This window comes from Cryptomeria japonica, chromosome 8 (genome assembly GCF_030272615.1).
Source record: "Cryptomeria japonica chromosome 8, Sugi_1.0, whole genome shotgun sequence".
Lineage (NCBI taxonomy): Eukaryota > Viridiplantae > Streptophyta > Pinopsida > Cupressales > Cupressaceae > Cryptomeria > Cryptomeria japonica.
The window spans coordinates 81822582-81844106 of record NC_081412.1 but is presented as its reverse complement, the minus strand read 5'-3'; the positions used below and the strand labels follow the sequence as shown (position 1 = coordinate 81844106).

Below are 21525 nucleotides of genomic sequence, written 5' to 3'. Positions count from 1 at the left end.
GTCCACTTTAGCAATTCGCCACCTTGGGGGAGGAGTCTTCAATGTCTTGAAGATAACAAATTCGCCTTACTTGAAACAAACACACACTCCTCTTTGATGACAATTTCGCACCTTGTCTTCTCCAAAATCGCATATGAAAGAGGATAAAATGATGATTTGAAAATGAAATAAACACCTCCCTTTATAGGCGCTCACCTTCACATTGACCCTAGGCTGACTTTGGTGAATAAGGCAAATTTAAAATAAACTTAAAGGCCGACCCTTGTAAAATGAAACAAATTTTAAATCAAGCGCCCCATTTTTATTTATAATTAATTAATTTAATGCCTATAATTTTAAATAAACTTGATTTTTAAAAGGCAAAAATTAATTAATAAAGACCCATGCGCTAATGTTAAATGCTAACTTTAATTGGATTTCAAATCAATTTTTAGCATTTAAAATAAATTCAAAAAAATGTTTTAGCGCCAAATTTGGAAGAGGTAAGGACACAAACCTATCGCTCTGGTCCCTGACTAAGGGACAGGAGCGAATTACCATTTTGATCTTGATTCTTGTGCCTTTGATGTTTGAAACCATCATCTCCATGTTGAAAGTGGCATGCTTACAAGGAACTTCGAACTTGAGTGACTTGATTTTGTAAATGAATGCCTTTTGTGACTAATATCGCCCTGGTCCCTTGGTGAGGGACAGGAGCGATCCTGATGTTTTCTCCTTGATCTTGCATCTTCGATCACCAATCCTCGTCATAAGGCAAACAATAACGTTGTTTCTTTCATTCCACACATACTTACTTGTCTTTTACAAGGCAAATTTGATATTTGAATGTTCATCGCCCTGGTCCCTTGGTGAGGGACAGGAGTGAACTTTGAATCCTAGCTCAAATTTGTCATTTTTTAACCTCCACTCCTTGTTCATCACCTTTCTAATGACGTTTTCAATCTTGTGTAACTTTGATTTGATGTGATCCTTTAGAAAGAATGATTGATTTTATGAATATCGCCCTGGTCCTTGACTGAAGGACAGGAGCGAACTTTCCTCTTTGCTCAAGTTGGTCACCTTTTGACGTTTGGTTCCTTGCTTATCATCTTCTCAAAGGCATTTTCATCCTTGTGCAACCTCGCCTTGACGTAGTTTTTGAAAGAAATGACCAGTCTAATGAATATCGCCCTGGTCCTTGACTGAAGGACAAGAGCGAACCTTGGTTTATGGTGCAAATCTTCCATCATATTGATATCAAATTGCCTTCAAGGCGTAGAATGATGTCCTTTATTCCTTCTTGAACATTTGAAACGAACGTGGCCTTCAAAGTTTAAGCATATTTGACTATTTCGCTCTGGTCCCTTGGAGAGGGACAGGAGCGAACTTCATTTTCTAGGTTCAATCACACTTTGCCCATGTTTAGAATTATCTCCAACAGACTTGTTGTGCCCCCTTTCACTCATCCTTGACATGTAATTTGCTTCATCTTGGCGAGAGATTTGTCTAAGGAAGAAATCGCTCTGGTCCTTGACTGAGGGACAGGAGCGAACTTGGGCATTTGGGTCCCTTGTTGACGTTTTATAATCTTCAATTTATCTTCAACGGGTTCAATTCACCTCCTTTCTTGCCTTCGAACATAAAACTTGCTTGATCTTTGCCCAGTGCATACCCTATGAAGAATTTCGCTCTGGTCCCTGGGAGAGGGACGGGAGCTACAATAGACTTCGCCCTGGTCCCTGACTGAGGGACAGGAGCGATTTTTGCATTTTGGTTCATTTTTCTTCACGACGGCACTTCAAGTTATATTCATTTGGTAAAATGCATCTCTTTGGACTTCTTCAAATCATCAAGTCGTTAAAATCCTGCGAGGACAAAGCAATGTCAGACTTTAAGCTCCGGTCCTTCACTGAGGGACAGGAGCGAAATTTGCTCTCTATGCCAAATCGTTACAATTTTCATCAAAAAAAGTCTCGGCTAAGGAAGATATCATCTTACTTAATGCTATGAATAAAAGTTAATGTCCAAAAAAGGTCTAAAATTGTGCATATAAAGAAAATCGCTCTGGTCCTTCAGTGAGGGACAGGAGCGAATTTGACCTTCTAGGCAAAAAATTCATCATTTCATCGTTTTTGATCAAGTCTGGATGCTCTATCATGCTCATTTCGTCCTTCACCATGCCTTTGATGTCTCAATTCGTCCAAACAAGGTTAGGAATGACTCCACTAAGCATTTTCGCTCTGGTCCCCCGGTGAGGGACAGGAGCGCTTCGCCTTGGTCCTCCTGGGAGGGACAGGAGCGAATTTCGCTTTGGATCCTCAGTGAAGGACAGGAGCGAAATTTGACTTTTCGAACTCTCTATCAGGATAAATTCTATGGAATATAACATTTAAGTGACATTTCCTTTTATGTTTCTTCTTTCTTATACTTTAAGTTATATTCCATATATACTTTCAGGATGTTTGAGAGTGGTTTCAGACCTCCAGGAGTTATATTGCAAAATCTAGTTTTTGGAGGTTTTTTCAGTTTCTAGACTTAGTCAAATTCAGGATCAGGACATTCCAGACTTAGCCAAATTTCAGGATCAGGACCTCACTCAAGCCGGACTTGCTTATCCATGTGATCACCCGACAGCACTCAAAATGCAAAGGCTAACTAACAAAACCCTAAAAGACCTAGAAAACAAACCCTAAAAAGCAAAAAACATGGGTCCCCATTTGCAATGGGGTGATGTGTGAAAACGTCACAACAATCCCCTACCCCGAAACCCGATATCTCGTCCCCTAGCCGTTTCGGGATGCGGTTACGCAAAGGGAACGTCCCCTTCCTGTCCCCACTACACCAAAAATCCCAAGAAATGCCAAGAAATGGAGAAAGATGAGTCGGGGGATGTATCGATGACGGGAGATGGTCTGGAAGAGTTGGCAGTACTAGATATAAATCACACCTGACACTATTACATTTGAAGAATTGAGTGGAAATGTATGCAAGACTTGGTGGCTGGAAACCCCAGATAATTATGCAATTAAAGAATCTCTCAGGAAGGCACGGGTGCATTGGGCAATTAAAATGCCCATCTTCGCCATTAGGGATTTTGAATCATGTCTGCAAATAATGGTGGCTACATATGACAGCGCGACCAGGGCATCAACTTTCTCTTACCAGCAAAGCACTGTGACCGTCTCCTTTGCACTTGACGATTTTGCTAGGATATTTGGCATCCCAGACAAGGGAAAGAAAATAGACAAGAATGCCACGAAGATGTCGCCCAGAAAGAAAAGAGAAACTATTGTAGTTAATTTGTCAAACTGATCTCTCAGACCAGGAATGGGCTGCGATCAAGGCACCCAAGGGTAGAGGGTTGAAGAAGTCCTACATCGTTCCAGGAGATTGGCAGTGTTTGCTGGATGTTATGAAAAGAAGACTTACAGGGGCCAGCAAGGCATCCGACACGACGGTACCCATGATTGCACTTATGAATGGCCTGAGGAACGGGACGGTGTACAACTGGGCAACAGTTTTGTCCGACAGAATCCACGAATTCTTGATCTTGCAACACAAGGCTTTTTACATGTTGTTTCACGCCATAGGGTTGTTCCTCGACGCTGTACGCACACAAGTGTCGCCAGAGAAGCATGTCTGGAAACCTCGGGAGACGAGGGACCCTTCACAGCCATTCATTTTTTATTGGACCCACCTGGATACCATGGCAGGTAGTGGGGAAGCCCATTCTAGCAGGAAGCAACGGAGACCACCACAGGTAGACACAGGACAAGAGACGGAGACAGCTGATGACGATGTAAATGAAGAGGCTGCAGAAGAAGCGGATAGTAGTGCAGAGGAAGGGGACGACTCCGTGGACACTTCTTCTCAGAGCAGCCAGAGTCATGACACATTCCGCCTTGCCAGCAGGAAGGAAGTAGAGAAAGCCCCGAGTACAGAGGATAGTAGTGGCCATGCAGTGTCTTTTGGGCACGTGACGAGAGGAATCCATGGATTACCGGCGAGTGGAGTGTGACCTGTGAGAGTAGACTGACTGGTGTATGCACCAGTAGTATTAACTCAGGATGGAGGACTGACACCTCTCCCGACTTCGGGGGTGACGATAGGAGCCATACCAGCCATACCCATCCTAGGATTTGGGTAGTTGAGACCCTGACCTTCAATGCCTACACCTTCTAGGGTTGTCACAACAGTTCCAACAGAGGACATTCCGACAATGTCATTGGTTCCCAGCGAACCTCCTTGCATTGGGTCTACTGTACGGATGGAACCGGTACATACGGAGGTCTCGATAGCAAGGGGTACTGTGACAGGAGATGATGATGCCACCATGGATGCGTGGTTGGGTCACTATGAGATGCCTCCCATGACACCACTGGGACCCCTGCCTACCTCACTCCAACTACGTCCTTTTCCAGAGATTGTCGACCTTGATGAGGGTAGTTCCTATCAGGAGGCCAGACAGCACGAGTTGGCGATGGATTTCTTGCAGGACACCGTTGGGTTTGAGGAAGAGATGGCGGATATGCAGCAACAGGAGCAGGCCACTACAGAGAGCCAGCCGGAGGGCATAGAGGTATTTTTGGCAGAGATGGGAGCCATTGCGCGGAGGATGGCAGCAGAGGTTGAGGCCAGCGCACAGAGATTGGCAGTCTCTATTCAGGAGCGGACCGTCAGGCAGTCTGCCATTGAGGGACTCCTCGCCTTTGCCACCAACAGGTGTGCTGAGGAGTTTGGGAGATATTTTGAGGCTTGGGGTTCGTCTATTGTGGAGACTTCCGAGATGTTGGCTGATTGGAGGCGGGAGGAGACGGCTGAGGTTGGTGGAGAACACTTGCTGCTACAGTGGGTAGAGCAAGCTTTTCGGGCGGGTACTACCAGCTCAGACGTACCTAGCATGGTGCCTCGACAACAGAGACAGAGCGGGTGGCCGCCATCACAGCTCGAGAGGAACTAGCCACTCGCCTGTATACGACCGAGATGGAGCTGGCACAACAGAGTGCTCGAGCGACCAGCCTAGAGGAGTTGGCTCGTGCCAGGGCAGACTTGGCTTAGGAGACGGCGAGGCGTGCACACGAGGTAGCGGAACGGGCAGCCCTTGAGACCCGTCTCACATCTACTTTAGAGGCGTTGGATGGGAAACAAAAGGAGCTTATGGAAGAAGTTTTTATGGTGAAACGATCCAGGAAGAGGCAGTTGGTAGCTGAGCGAGATCTCCAACATAGGACACAATAGGTTCACTAGCTGAGGGAGCAGTTGGCAGCACCACCACCACCGGCCCCTTCTTTATCAAAGACGCCCTCTGTACACCCTCAGCTTTGATTTTCATGTTTGGTCTTATTATCATTTCCCATTTTGTTGTATGTCGTCAGAAGACGACCTCCTCTTTTGGGGGGGATGATGTTGTCGGGTAATTATGACATATTGTAATTAGAACGTTACGTGTGTTACGGGTCGGTGGTTACGTGACGGTTGCCAGTAGTTGGCACCGGACAACCTACACCTATATATATGTACTTGGTTTCCTATTTCAGTGTGTAGATATTGTCGAAGAAAGTTATATTTTGAATGTACTGGCATTTGGCATTGATGAATACATACATCTAAGTTCTTCTGTTTACTTGCATTGCTGTATACTCTCATATTTCCTACATTTTTGTATTGTTATGCACTGTTGAACACACACACCCCTTGGGGGAAAACAATTATGGCCATAGGGCAGAAGAATGTAGAAAGGAATCCAGAAAGAACAATCTAGGATCTCATAGATATCATGCATATGAGCAAAATGTACCAAGGAGTAGATACATGCATAATTCCTCTCCCAGTTATGCAAATAGTGTTTGTTATAGCTGCAATGGATTTGGCCATAGAGAGTTTGAATGTAGAAAGGATTGCAGTCATATGGAAGCTGATATAGCTGCTATGCTCAACATAGAAATGAATATAGAGTATATGGAAGTCAGAGACCTGCATGGAACCAAAGGAGAAAAGTCCCTGTAGGATCAAGAGGTCCATCGGTTTCGGTTGCCGGTCACAACAACATGACCAGAAGAAGATGGTCTAACTATGTTAGATGGTTCCCCGATCATGAGATTGGCATGGATGTTGTGCTACTATAGCACTGCTTCCGGTTATGATGCAAGATCCGGAAATGTAAGAATCTATCAACAAAAGAAGAAGACACCTGCCCCTAAAACTGAAGTTGGCAAGAAGAATGAGATCAAGCAGGAATGGAGGAAGAAGCAAGAAGATGCAACCATGGACCGGCACTATGCATTCAATGCACAGGTGATATCTCCTAAGGATTAAAGGAGATGCAAGACCTTAGGGGGAGTAGTACACTGACCTTATCATTCACCCCCTCAGTGGAAGAGGACAAATGGAAGAACATATTGCTGTCGGTATGAAGGAAGAAAATGAGATGGCAAGTGCGTGTAGTGGCTGCCTTGGCTACACACCTATAGATGAAAGATAGATCACTACTGCATGTCTCAATGGTTGGCAAAATTGCAATAAGGATCAGATGCAAATTGACACAAGATGTCAGGAGTTACAGGAGGGTGCTCTAGTAGTGATGATGGACCAGTACAAGAAACCGGTATGAGCAGGATGTTACCGGTAAGAATGCTAATAGGTACTTGCAGGTTATGTAAGACAATGAGGTCTAGGACCATTGCATTAGCCCCAGTAGCACGGAATGAGGAGGTTATCTCAGGTGGTATTGGAGATGCCCTGAATAACAGATGTTGGCCCGACTGTTGACTATGTATGCATGCATCCTTTGTGTGCTAACCGGTTTGATTTATGGCATGATGATGATATTGTATGACATTGTGTACTTCCAGGATCATGTCATAGGCTGTGGTAGATATAATGGAGCTGATAGATCATTAGATTCATCACATATGCACAGCTCAACTGGTATAAGGTAAAGATTGGAGCTCCAGTTTTGACCCTGACATGCAATAAGGTCTTGAGATGTATGACTCAGGGGGAGTTGAAGTGCTCATGATGCAGAACCGACATGCTTGAACTTATGGGTGTACTAGCTGTATCAATTGCAGAAGATGGAAATTGTTGTAGGAATACCCAAGAGAATTTCATGATTAAGGGTATCTACTTTCCCAATTGGTAGCACTCATAGTACAATCCCATTTGATTCTTAAGATCAATTGGTATTAGAAGGCGAAATGATGCAGTTTGATCGGCCGCTATGTTGTATTCACTGACACATGTGCCTTCAATTGGTTTCAGACTTGTATATGCATGTGTTTCTGGTGTACATATACACTTAGTTGCTGAGCAATTGGTGTCAGTTGATCGTTGAGCCCTCCATCTCAAGTGCTGTGATTTGAGAGAATGAAATGTATGATGGTAAAAGGAGGAGATGCCTCCGGTTGAGAAAAAGGGGTGAGAACAGTGTCAGTGCCCGGTAGACACAGGAGGAGAGAAACCCTAACAGTGCCCTTTGCCATTGCTGTCAAAGGGGGAGAGAGATTTAGTAGTATACTGCATACTAAATGTGTGAGAATCCATGGATCACACAAAGGGGGAGAGAGAATATGTAGTATGTTGGATACTACATGTGTTGACATCAATGCCAAAGGGGGAGATTGTTGGCATTGTGTTGTCATTAATGTCAACCGGTATAGGATGGCTACCGGTATAAGAGATGTATGTGCAGTACTGTCATTAATACATACCGGATGTGATGCCTTTAATGTCACCTAGCTTAGCAAGTCACTGGTACACAAGTTAGTGTTTGACTTGTGTTGAAGATATGGACAAGAGACCGAAATGATATAACAACCGGTAAATGATGACATTTGTAAGAGAGCAAGATGCTGGTAGGTTGATTGTGATGAAGAGGGAGAATGTTACCTAAATCACATCAACATCGGAGGAGAAGTATGTGCAAGTCACCGACATGCTGTGTAGATGTCAAACAACAGGAGTCCCACTGGATAAAGGTGCAGTCACCATTTGAAGAGATGACTGACAGTGAATATGCCCAACCGGATTGCATGTCCCTGTTTGAAGATATGTTGCTCAAACAGGGAAGCCACATTAGTGCAATGTCGGAAGCAGATGACAAGGATCCTCTCCCACTGGTAAGTGATAATGCTCTGGGATAAGTCAGAGATATTAAAGGCAAATGATTGAAGGCTCACACTGGGTCAACCGATGAAACAAAAGGATGACTCAGGTGCACGAAATCAGAGATGTGCATCGGATCAGAAAGAGTTGGCATGTTGTGCTACCGGGACAAAAAAGGAACAATTGAAGAGTGATGGGTTTGTCACTTAAACAAATGAGTCTGCCACCTTGACAAACCGGTTAAGAGGAGAACCGATCAAATGATGAAGCAGGCAAAGTTGGAACAACTGCAGACAGAGGACATTGTAGGATTGAAGATGGAGTTTGTTGAAGGTTGATGACATGGTGTCATCAAGGTGGTTACTAGTAAGTTTGCCCACCAGTAAAGCTGACAAGGTGCAGATGTGAAAGGCTCCCATCTGTTGAAGATGTGCATGAGGTAGGTTGGCAAGAGTAATGATCGGTGAAGGTGTTCCACCGGAAGAGAAGAAAGGTGCAAGGTTGATAGCAGATCGATTAAGGGTATAACCGGCAGGGTTTGTGAATCGGTAGATGAACCTGGTTCTGAGGTTGGTCGGTGATCCTATCCATACCGACACAGATGACCTAGCAAAGGTGGATGCCGACAAAGTGGCCACGTGGAGTTGAAGTGGCAAGCATGCATGCACAGGTCAGTGTGGTGTGTTGGTGAAGTGTCTGTCGGCGAGGTAGATGGTGGCAGATCGACATTTATGTCGACTACGTGATTCATGGGACGTGTAGCAGAGGTTTGCAGCTCGAGGTGAAATGGACAACAGAGATCCAAGACAAACTGATTGACCAGATTGAGGTAGGTGAAGGAAACCAAAGAGATCAGCTGACAGATTAAAAGCAAATTGCTAAATATGGATGGCATGTTCGAGAAGGCACGACAATGTTGGGGTTTATTGATGTGTTGCAGTTCATCAATCAAGGCGATTAGATCGGATCAGATCTGATTGGATTTGGTTTGCCTCGAGGTTGAAGAAGAAACCCTAACCGCCTGAAGTTTGAATTGATTTTTGGCGAGAAGACTTGTTTATAAATATGAAAGTCTAAATCAATGAAGAGCCACTGCGAAATGAGAGCATGGTGTTGTTGGTGAAGTGAAATCAGTCAAGTGCTCAACGAGAAGAAGAAGAAGAGACTGAGTGTGAGAAAGAACAAGGTTGAAGAGTTCAACCGGCAATTGTGTGGCAACCAGTAGTCTGTCATTGAGTTTGACAGAGGAGTAAACCGATGGTGATCAAACCGGCAAAGAAGAGTTGCAGAAGATAGCAGAGAACCGGTATGCTGAGTACCGACAGCAATTAGATAGTGGATATCTGACTGAGTGAAGTAGACTGGTGGAGAGCAGCAGTGTAGAAGAGAGAACCGACAGAGAGCAGAACCGGCAAAGGTGAAGAAGAGGCTGAACCAGTAAGGTTGCAGCAATGAGAAGGTGAGCAAAGAATTGACAGTGAATTGGATAGAGGATCTGGTGAAGAGATTTGCAGAAGAGTTACAATGTTCATTTGTAACAACGCTATTACTTTTGTAATTGATTATGTTCATTGATAATCACTGAGTTGGAGCTCGGTGCAGGGGTTGGTGCTCGTTGGGTTGGTGCCCTAAATCAGGGGTTGGTGCTCCTTGGGTTGGTGCCCTAAACATTGTAATAAGATTTCCATTGTGAGGCTGGACTGGAGCAGTAGACTCCAGCAGCATTTCTCACCGAGGTTTTTCCCATCTTGGGTTTTCCTCGTACATCTGGTGTTATGTGATGTCCCTTTCATGTGTGATTGCGTTTGTGTTAGTCTCCCATCTAACCAGTAAGTTTGCTTTCGGTTAGATTTGTTAACCGGTATACACACATAGGATAGAAAAGGGAAAAGTTTGTAAATCACTGATTCACTCCCCGCTCTCAGTGGCACATTGTGTCTAACAGTCCGATTCATAATGCAAACGGATTCTTATTCAATAAGATGGTTAATATTGAATAATACAAAGATGGGAATTTGTCTTTAACAATCACTAGATGACAGCAACTTGAATAGACATAAGAAAGGTCAGCAATAACACATACAAGAGCACGATTGTGCATATAAATTAGTTAATAAGATCATGGAAGAGATATATGGAAGTTGGACTGCACCATCTATACTCAAGCTCATCAAGATTGTGCTGGACCTAATGGAGTGCTGGGATGATGAACTATAGACATGATGAACTATAGACACAACAATATGTACCAAGAAGATACAACAATTATTAATGGAGTGGTCTGACTAACCATCTCAATCAATATTAACCTTGTTATGAAAAGACGTGAATTGAATAATCAAACACCATCGATTATACTTAACCGTTATTATGGACATAATTGAATTGATATGAAGGGGTACAATTAAGATAAAGAATAACAATTATTAATAGACAAGAAACGTGTTTCTTGAGACACCTTTTCCCATTGTGTATGAAAGCAATCCCATTCATTTCCAAAGGCATGAGATTTGATTATTCTATTTGACTCAAGCAGAATTGATAAGGAAGCCAGGCGAAGGTGGTTACCACCCTCTAGCAAGGTCATAGAAGCATGAGATTAAGGCACTAAATAAGAAGAGACAACATCCACTCTTTTCACATGACCATAAGGATTGCAATCAGACACAGCGAACAGATTGAAACATAACCTTTCATCCTTCCATCGTATGACATAAGAGAAACAATTCAGGCATTGTGATCTCGAGATTAAAGGATCAAAGAAACAATCTTGTGAACATAACATAGTAAATCTTATATACATATATTTCTATATTAATATCAGTGCTCTTATATATTACAATTGAATTGATAACCAATTCTTCTTGGAATCTTATGATCAGAACTTACCATAGTTTGTTAATAAGTATCTCAGATTCATGCAAATTGAAGTGTGTTCAAGACAATCTACAAATCATAGTATAACTATATGACCAAGTTGGGGAAGAGGATATTAAAAGAAAAAGGCTATTGAGCATATGCACCAAGGACATTGATGGAAAGTAGGATTGCAGATCCAATGAAGAGGAGTGTACAGAAGACTTTCAGATTTATGAAGGATTGTATGAACAGTGGTAATTTGAGGCTCCATAATGAAGAACTTTATGACAGACTTGTGAGGAGATTGTAAGAAGTTCTATAGCAGATCTGTAAGGAGTTATGAATCCAATTTTAGGGGAGATTTAGGATTAGCATAAAATCCATTGTCAAATCAGAGGAAGCTATCAAAATAAGTTCTATCTTCCAAACTATTCTTAGCATTATGAATTAAATATTATAATAAAATGTCTTCCGAATTGATGAGATGATATTTATAAATGTATCACGATTCTCACTCTAAGTTACAATTGTTGTTTCAGGACTAAATCAAGGTAAACCTTAAACAGGGACATTACAACACTCACAAGAATTAAAAGTTGGTGGCACTAGACAATCAACCTTCAGCCAAGATGTCATGGTTGATCAATAAACTCAGCTTTTCTAGACTTTTACAATTCAAAATTACTAAAGAACAACTTGTATGGGAAAGGATTCAAGTGTTCAACTTCCAATAGCTCCACAAAAGGATTCTAAGCATGAGGAGTTTCCCAAATAGGCAATTGTCTTAGAGTCTCTTGATGGCAACTTGAATCAACATTCAGATGACACAAAGTATAAGTAGCCCAAGTCATAGTGATAACACAAATTTGTATGATAAGATGATAAGATTCTAAAAAGAAGCCAACATGGTGACAAAGCACCACTGGAGATGTTTGGGTTAGTAAAATGATTAAAGGAAGAACATTAAGAGGCAAGAGCAAGAGGAACATAGTCAAGTTTTCTCTAATGGCCAATATTCAAAGAGTTTATGAGCCACAGCTGTTTGAAGAAACAAAAAAACTTTAATGGGGAAAAGTCATGGCAACTGAACATGAGAGTCTTCTGAAAAATAAGTCTTGGAAACTTATAGATCTTCCACTAGGGAAGAAACCTATTGGCTGCAATGGGTGTACATAATCAATTACAAAGAAAATGGTACACTAGACAAGTACAAATCTTGGTTACAAAAGGGTTCTCACCGAAAAAAGGCATTGATTATGTGAAGATCTTTGCTCCTACAACAAAGATGAGCACCACCTATCTAGTCTTAGCCATGACTACTCAAATGGCCTAGATAGTCCATCAAATAGACACGAAGGGTGCCTTTCTCAATGGAGATTTAGAGAAAGAAGTGAATAGGTTTTTAGGTTACCAAAAAGAAGCATCTTGAATGCCAATTGGAGAAAGCTGTTTATGGCCCAAAGCAGGCACCTACGGCATGCTACATCAAAATAAATAGGTATTTGGTTAACAAGAATTCCATTAGAATGCTTTGGATTCCAATCCATACATCAAAAGCAACGACAATGATCTTATATGTAGATGACATCATTATTACAATTAATGAGGCCGATGCTATCAAATAGATCAAATCTAATGAGTAAAGCTTTTGACGTGACTGATCTAAGCCTCTCACATTGCCACCTAGGTGTATAAATTTGACAAACAAGGGGAAACATTTTTGTCTAAAAATCCAAATATGCCAAGAGTTTTCTTAATAAATTTTGAATGTCAATTTGTAAAATCTCATCTACACCTATGGAGAAAGGGCTAAAGCTTTCAGCCAAAATTAACTCTAATGTAATGAGTTACCTTATACGCAACTAGTGTGGAGTCTAATATATCTTACAACCACTAGACCTGATTTGAGGTATGCTAAGTTTCAGTTCCAAATTCATGATATCACCAAAGACGGAATATTGGACTACAACAAAGAGGGTGTTGAGATATGTGAAAGGGACAGTTGTTGATTTTGACATTCTATATAGCAAAGAAAAAGACTCTAGGCTGTGCAGATTTACAAATTCAAAATTGGCAAGTTTTGTAGATGGCAAACAAATTGACTTCTAGATATGTTTCCAGCCTTGGCATGGGTGTAGTCTCACAGGCCAGCGTAAAACTAAATTCAATAATTCTTTCATTGACTGAATCAGAATATCGAAGAGTAGAAAAAGCGGCCTGAGAGGCATTTTGGCTCAGAAGGATGTTTTCAAACATGAGGATGCCACAAATTAAGTCTATTCCTATTCTATGGCAATCAAGAGGTGCTCAAACTTGCTAGAAATCCAATATGTCCACAAGCATACCAAACATGTTGAAATGCATTGTCACTTTGTAATATCCCTTGTCCAATTTGATGTAAATTTTTGCCGTTTATAACACAAGGAATATTGTCGAACAATTCACATACATTCTTCTAGCTTGCTGGTCTATATTATCAGTCTCATATAGTTGCGTGTTATTGACACCAAGGCATAAGAAATGCTTGCAAACAATTTGTATAATATCTAAACCATGAACTCAATGCATGAATGACTTCTTTTTGATCTTTTCCAATGCATATACATGAATTCAAATGACAAATGTGCACTTACAGCCAAGAGATATTTTCACAAACACTTGGTATGCAAACTGTTATCATTATAGACATAACATTAAGTAGAGGCCAGCAACTTATTTCATTAAATATGCGACAATATGTGACTCCCAAACTGACTCCTTATTGAATGCAATTCCTTATACAAAGTTAGATTTGAATTATATATATGTCTGCTCACATCGAACCATCTACAGCAACACTACTGAAACCAAATTGGCATGGAAACAATGATAAGAACCTGGTTACAAAATCGCCCCAAAGGGGTAGCTGAAGAAGCAAGCAATATTTGAAAGAATGAGACCTCCTTAAGCCCAAATCCTGGCTTTTCCCAATCGCCCCTATTCTGAAGTTTTTCAGTCAATAATTATTAATTGGCAGCCTCTAAGTCCGCTTTCACACCTCAAAAAATCCTTGATTTCCTTTAACAGGGTGAGCACTCTAGCTATTGGAAGAAATCGATGCAACTATGGGCTTTTATGAACAAAATCATGGCTCTCCCTTATCCGTGGCAAGTCTGAAAACAATGACTGAGGTATAACTCAAAGAGCTGGTAGGTGTAATCAGCACTTATGAAGAAGAATCATTGAAGATTCCCAACTCCGAATTGTCTTCAATAATTTTCCAAACCAACCCTAGAAAAACTTGGCCCTTGGCCAACCAATTAGCTCTATGAAATGACTGAATTATCACCTCCACAAATTCAATAATCTCAGCTGATAGTTTCACAGCCTCAAAATTGCTTAACCTATGAGAGTTTTTGTTCCCAAATGCTCAATAATGGTAGAAACCCAAACTGGTTCCCTCTACATACAAGAATTGTAAATCAAATATCAAATCCTAGATGATTAGAAGCTTAACTTGACCTTCTTTTATAGTTTTTTTCTCCAACCTTTCAAGAAACTTCTAGAAATAATATTAAAATAATATTATTTCACTTAAGTGACTTTTTTATGATATAATATTAATTTAAGTCACTTTATTAAATTAATTAAAGATAAAGTTACCTTTTAATTTTTATTTATTTGACAACTTTATTAATTAAATATAAAGTTAGCTTTTAATTAAGCTATCTTTAAGAAATATCATTAATTGGAACAACTTAATTAATTATTCTGCCTTCAAAAAAAATGGGGACATTATAGTCCACCCTCCCTAAAATTGATTGTCCCCAAGCAATCTCGACTGTAAAGAAAAACCCTACTCCACCTGGATCCCAAAGGAAGATGTGTAATGTCGCTACTATCACCAAATAGCTCCTGTAACACCAGCCAGGCTTGCAAAACTCGGCGAGCCATTAAAAAACTCGCGAGTAATTGCGATCCAGAATGGCGCGCGAGTTAATCGCGGAAATACTCGGCGCGATTTTTTCATATAGTCGCCGCGATTTTTTTGATAAATACTCGCTGTTAATCGCCAAAACCCGCCCGAAAACGTAGCACAAAACGCAAAAAAAATGCGACTTAAGTCGCAGGCAAAAAAAAAAACCTAAGTCTTTATTCCATTTCACGTGACTCCGGAAGGCAAAAAACGCCACGCGATTTCGGATTTCCAGTAGGGTTTGCATTTGCACACGCGACCAGGTTTTTACTTGTTTATTCGTGATCTTTTTGTATTGTTTTATTTCGAATTCACAATCATTTTAAATTTTAATCGAATGACTATGTAATACATAGTCATTTGAAATGACTGTGTATTACACAGTCAAAATGACTGTGTATTGTTTGCATTTGCACGCGTGACCAGGTATCTTTTTGTATTGTTTTATTTCGAATTCACAGTCATTTCAAATGACTGTGTAATACACAGTCAAAATGACAGTGTAATATTACACAGTCATTTCAAATGACTATGTACACAGTCATCATTACACAGTCACAGTCATTTGAAAATGACTGTGTATTACACAGTCACAATCATTTCAAATGACTGTGTAATACACAATCATTAGTAATTAGTAATTACAGTCATTTCAAATGACTGTGTAATACACAGTCATTTCAAATTTTCAAATGACTGTGTATTACACAGTCACAGTCATTTCAATTTTCAAATGACTGTGTATTACACAGTCATCATTACACAGTCACAGTCATTTCAATTTTCAAATGACTATGTAATACACAGTCATTTCAAATTTTCAAATGACTGTGTATTACACAGTCATCATTACACAGTCACAGTCATTTCAATTTTCAAATGACTGTGTAATACACAGTCATTTCAAATTTTCAAATGACTATGTATTACACAGTCATCATTATTCATTACACAGTCACAGTCATTTCAAATGACTGATGACTGTGTAATACACAGTCATTTCAAATTTTCAAATGACTGATGACTGTGTAATACATTAATCATTAATGTACATTGTAATTAATGACTGTGTATTACACAGTCAATTGTGAAATGACTGTGTAATACATACTCATAGTCATTTGAAATGACTGTCAACTGTGTAATGTCAATGTGTATTAAAGTATTTCATTTAAATTTAAATTTGAAGTTAAAAACTTAAAAAAATACACAACCAATTAAAATTTTAATTTTAGATAGTCATCTATTAATAGATGACTGTAAATAAAATATTGTTATACAGTCATTGTAATTTTTGGATGTTCGTGATTTTTTTTGGTAACAATGTTATTTATCTCTAAATGTTGTCTCTCTTTTGCTAGGTTCTTTTCCACATCTTTTTGAAAGAAAATGGATTCAGCTTCTACAGTTAAAGTTGGTGGCAAAAAGAGAGACCCTTGTTGGAAACATGGGAGACCAGGTCCAAAACGAGGAGATGTTTTTTGCAACCATTGCAAAAAAATTGTAAAAGGTGGCATTAATAGGTTCAAATATCACCTTGCAAAAATTCAATGCCGAGATACCACAAGCTGTACGGAATGTACTGAAGAGGCTACGAGAGATGCAATAGCAACGCTTGAAGCATATGATCAAAGGAAGGCAACAAAAAAGAGAACAGCAGAGGCAATGGCAGCCCCAAGGGCAGATTTGAGTTCCATAGGGTCACATACAGATGTGGCGACATCTGGTTCTTCCCTTGGGCCACGGATAGGAGCAAAGGGAACTTTGGACAGCAACATGGAAAACTTCTTTATTCCACGTAACACTTCTGGTGCACAACCTGGATTGCTTGGCACTGCATGGAATAAAGAGGCTCACCAACAAGCCAAGGTGGCGTGTGCTAGATTTTTTATCTACAACGATGTTCCATTCAATGCTATTTCTAGTCCATCTTGGGACCAATTGGTCACCGCGTTGACTGTGGCAGGTAAGGGGTTCAAATCCCCAAGCCGTTACGAGGTAAGTGGACCGTTATTGCAGGATGAGGTCCAAAACACTCATGCATTAGTGGAAGAGCAAAGGACTATTTGGGAAAAGAATGGCTGCACCATTCTTTCTGATGGATGGACAGAGGGTAGGAATAGGACACTCATCAACTTTCTAGTTGCTTCAGGAGGACAGTTAGTATTTTTAAAATCAATTGATGCCTCCAATGAAGTGAAGAATGCGGAGACCTTGTGCAACATGTTGGATGAGGTGGTGATGGATGTGGGAGTGTAGAATGTCATCCAAGTTGTGACTGATAATGCAGCTGCATATGTGGCAGCCGGCAAACTTCTAATGGCTAGACATCCGACATTATTTTGGAGCCCTTGTGCTGCCCATTGTCTTGACTTGCTCCTTGAGGACATAGGGAAACTAAGTTGGGTAAAGAAAGTGGTTGAAGATGGAAGGAATATCACCAAATACATCTACAATCACACATGGGTCCTGAATCTTATGAGAGAGCACACTAAAGGTAAGGATCTTGTGCGGTCGGGGGTCACACGCTTTGCTACCAATTTCCTCACCTTGTAGAGCATACTTGCTACATTGCCCAACCTGAAGCGGATGTTCGTGAGTGAAAGATGGTTGGGGAGTCCTTATGCTACAAAGCCTGAAGCAGAGAAGGTTGTGATTGCCATTTTTGATACTAATTTTGCCAAGATAGTGGAGGAGATCATCAATGTAAGTTTTGAAACTTTAATTGATGATTTATTATTTAATTTTCTAATATTTCAATCTGCTGATTTTGTTAGATTTTTTATATCTAGGTGTCGGAACCGTTGGTGAGGGTGCTACGAATAGTGGATGGGGATCATAACTCCATGGGGTATCTATATGAGGCCATGGATAAGGCCAAAGAGGCGATTCAACACTTGTATGGGTCAAACAAGACCAAGTATGAACCCATATGGCGCATAATTGATCGGAGGTGGAACCATCAACTCCACCAACATATTCATGCTGCTGCCTACTTCTTGAATCCCAAGTTTTTTTACTCTCCGAGTTTCAGAGCAGATGCAGAGGTTAGAATTGGCCTTGACACATGCATTCGGAGATTAGTTGATGATGAGATCCTTCAAGACCTGATACTTGATGAGTTGCAGAGTTATAAGAAGGCCTTAGGGGAATTGTTTTCTTCACCTGATTGCAAACGTAGGAGAGCCACCTTACGACCAGGTAAAAAAAAACATATGTTTAATTTTTACCATTTATTTCTCTCTTTAAGATTATTGAAATCTTTACAAGTTATAAATCACATTTTGTATCCTTGCAGATTTGTGGTGGGAAGATTATGGTGCCACAACGCCTAATCTTCAAAAGCTTGCCATCCGCATATTATCACAGCCTTGTAGTGCTTCTGGTTGTGAGCGCAACTAGAGTGTTTTTGAGAACATCCACACAAAAAAGCACAATAGGTTGACTCAACAACGCTTGAATGGTCTTGTCTATGTGCGGTACAACATTCGATTACATGAGAAGAAGGTGCTAAGGCAAGATTCACATGAAGCACTTGACTTGGATGACATTGATCCATATGCAACAGAATGGGTTGCTTCTCCTGATGATGTTGATAATGATTTGGATCCATTCCTTACTAATGAGCAGCTGAGTGAGTTGGAGAGGGTAGGAGAGGAATGGGATGCGGAAGTGGCAGCACGTGAGGAGGAGCAGGAGGTTGATCATGCAACAGAGGCCCCTGTTAGTGTTGAGGATGTTGCCACTACTTCAGCACCACCCACCCAGCGGCCACAATCTGTTTTGAGCTTTAGTCGTAGACGCAATTTATGATTTCTTATTTTCATTGATACCAAACTTTGAACTTGATATGTAATCAGAATTTCAGAGGTTCTTGTTTTGTGGTCTATGACTCTATAACTCTATGAGACTGTCACTATGATACGTTGATATGTATTGAACTCTTATTCATATGTTGCACTTGATTTTTGGTTTATGCTATGATACTTGCATTTGTTGCTATGTATTACCAAAAAAATTTGATTTATATATCATGGAAATCATATATGTTATACAAATTTGATGTAAATGTGTGTTTTTGAATTATATATAAAAAAAAAATGTATTTTCAAATGTTCGATAAAGTTGCCGAGTTTTGCCGAGTTTTTCGCCGAGTTTTGGCGAGTCCCGAGTTTTAAAATTTTTTTGGCCTTGCCGAGTTATTGCAAAATCCGAGTTTTTCAAGCTTGACACCAGCACTAACACCACCAACTGAATCTGTTGTATCAACTCAATAGCTGATGTGAATCATGCCAAAGAAAGATGTGCAATGGAAACCCAAGTAGGGCAGCCATCGATCAATGACGAATCTAAGAAGATTAAATCACCAACCAACAAGTAGATAGCTGTCATATTATATGAAATGGGTAACAAATCCAAAGATGGATTGTGGTCGCCTTCATTACCCTCCAAGGAATGTTCAACCTCAACAAAATTTCCAGAATTAGACAAACTTTGCCTATCATTTTCTATCGAGTGTTGAATGACATGAATGTCTTGAAGATGGAACTTGGTTTGTTGAACCAACGACTTGGCTTGCTTTGCCCTTTCTAGCCATCCATCAATCAATCTTTGGGACTGCTCCAACGTGCCTGAAACTTGTCCCAAAATGAGATGCAACATCAAAATTTCCATGTCCTCTACTTGCATTGTTGTCGAGTAATTAAGCAATAAGACATTTAATGTAATTAGAGTTAATGACGGCAGTTAACCCGTCGGTTGTCGACAGTTGACACCAGGTAACTGACCAGTCACCTTTATATATTAGCGAGTCCTTGGTCATGGAGACAAGGTGAGGATGGTCATTGTCATTGTACTGACATTATTATGAATCAATGAAGATCTGAGTTTCTTTATATTCTGTCATGTCTATTATCTCTGCAATGCATTGAATTACACTTTATTGGCAACACATTTGGCGCCGTTGCCTAGACAGACTCGAGAAAAGGAGTGGATGGCATACGGACACGATGGGCCTACCCGCAAGCGAGATTAACCCTGAGGCGGATGACACACGAATAGAGCTCTACGACAGAGAAGATACTAAAACGAGGGAATTTTCAATCCTACTTTAGGTGGCCATCAAAACCTATGTCCGAAGAGAGGCCACGGAGGCGGAAGTTCCAACAAGTGCCGTGTGGACCACACCGGAAGTTAGCCTTGCGGTGAATCAGTTGATGAACCACCTCCCCCGATTGCTCGCACAGGCTTCACTCGCACAGTGGGCTCGCCTGGAGGAAATTGCTTGTGAAGAACGATGCCAACAGATCCTCCTACAGTATGAAGAAAACAATCGTCGTTGGGAAGCGCAACAGGATGGCATGCGACCGGACACTTGAACCTTGAGCCATACAGGGCGGAATAAAGAACACTCATTGTAATAATTATGTCATATTGTTGACATAGACTTGTATCCCACAGGATGAATGAATAAAAGTGTTCTACTTTTTATATGTCGTTGTTATATATAAAGTCGTACGGGAATTAATGCCCAATACATTGAATAAAGACAAAAATAAGCAAGAGTATATAGATGAATGTGCAGTAGCCCAACGTGCCTTGACCCTTGAACAACAAGCGGAAAGGCGACAGAGGTATAAGCGAAGGGAGGAGGAACGCTCCAAAGGGGACAGTGAGGCCGACGACCACCCACAGAGTCGGGAGGAGTTACTTGCGGAAACCTGCCGCAGGATAGAGTGTACTAAAACTCAGTTGAGGGACTTGAGGGACTTGTCATGCACACCAGAGGCTAGGAAAACTCCACGGAGTGGGGAGGAGGCAAGGGAGGGAGAAGACACCGGGGCTACCAGGAGTGTCGGAGGGACACCGGGACACGGCGGTCAAGCACCTCTTACAGGATCTAACCCATCCGGAGTAGGATAGCAGCCATGAGTAGTAAAAAGACAAGGCATGGCGCAAAAACAAAAACTTCCAAAGTTCCATGGGGACAGGAAAGAAGACCCTGTCCGCCACTGTAGCACTTGTGAAACAATTTGGAGAGTGAATGGTGTTACCGATCCGAACGAGTGGGTAACATAGTTTCCCGCAACCCTAAGGGGCGTGGCCATCGACTGGTTCTCCGATACAGAGAAGGCTAAAATTAGCACATGGCCTGACTTGAAGAAGGAATTTCAAGCGGAGTTTCGTCTCCTAAGAGACGATAATGAGATCGTAGCCAAAATTTACGACACGAAACAGAGGAAGAACGAGACGGTTCGAACCTATAGCCGGCGGCTCAAAGAGCTGCTAGGAAAAATGGAGAACTAGCCCGCATACGGACGGAAAAAATGGTGGTTCGTGGAAGGTCTGAAGACGTCTCTTAGATGAAAAATGAAGATCGTACCTCCCTCTTCATATATGGACGCCTATAATAGGGCAATGGATTTAGAAAGTGAGCAGAAGACGTCCAAGAAAAAGAAAAAGAAATCCTCATCAGACGACGATTCCTCTTCTGACAAAAGCAGTAGCAGTGATGACGAGTCTAATTGCAAGGTACGGACTCTCCAGACAGATATGGAGCGAATGATGAGAGAGATGAAGGTGACCAAAGGAAGCACAAGCAGAGCCGACAAAGGGGATTTATGGTGCAC

The 21525-nt window shown here is 41.1% G+C and overlaps 2 protein-coding genes across 4 annotated transcripts in view; one reads left to right on the top strand and one right to left on the bottom strand.

Moving 5' to 3' along the window:
* Positions 1-21525, bottom strand: part of LOC131038459 (pentatricopeptide repeat-containing protein At4g21190) — a 322788-nt gene that overhangs the window by 10985 nt on the left and 290278 nt on the right. The gene's annotated exons all lie outside the window — the stretch shown is intronic.
* LOC131038460 (uncharacterized) lies at positions 17016-18320 on the top strand. Its single transcript, XM_057970901.2, has 3 exons — positions 17016-17602; positions 17689-18097; positions 18195-18320. The coding sequence occupies exons 1-3, from the start codon at positions 17486-17488 to the stop codon at positions 18296-18298; spliced, it is 630 nt and encodes a 209-aa protein (XP_057826884.2). The 5' UTR covers positions 17016-17485; the 3' UTR covers positions 18299-18320.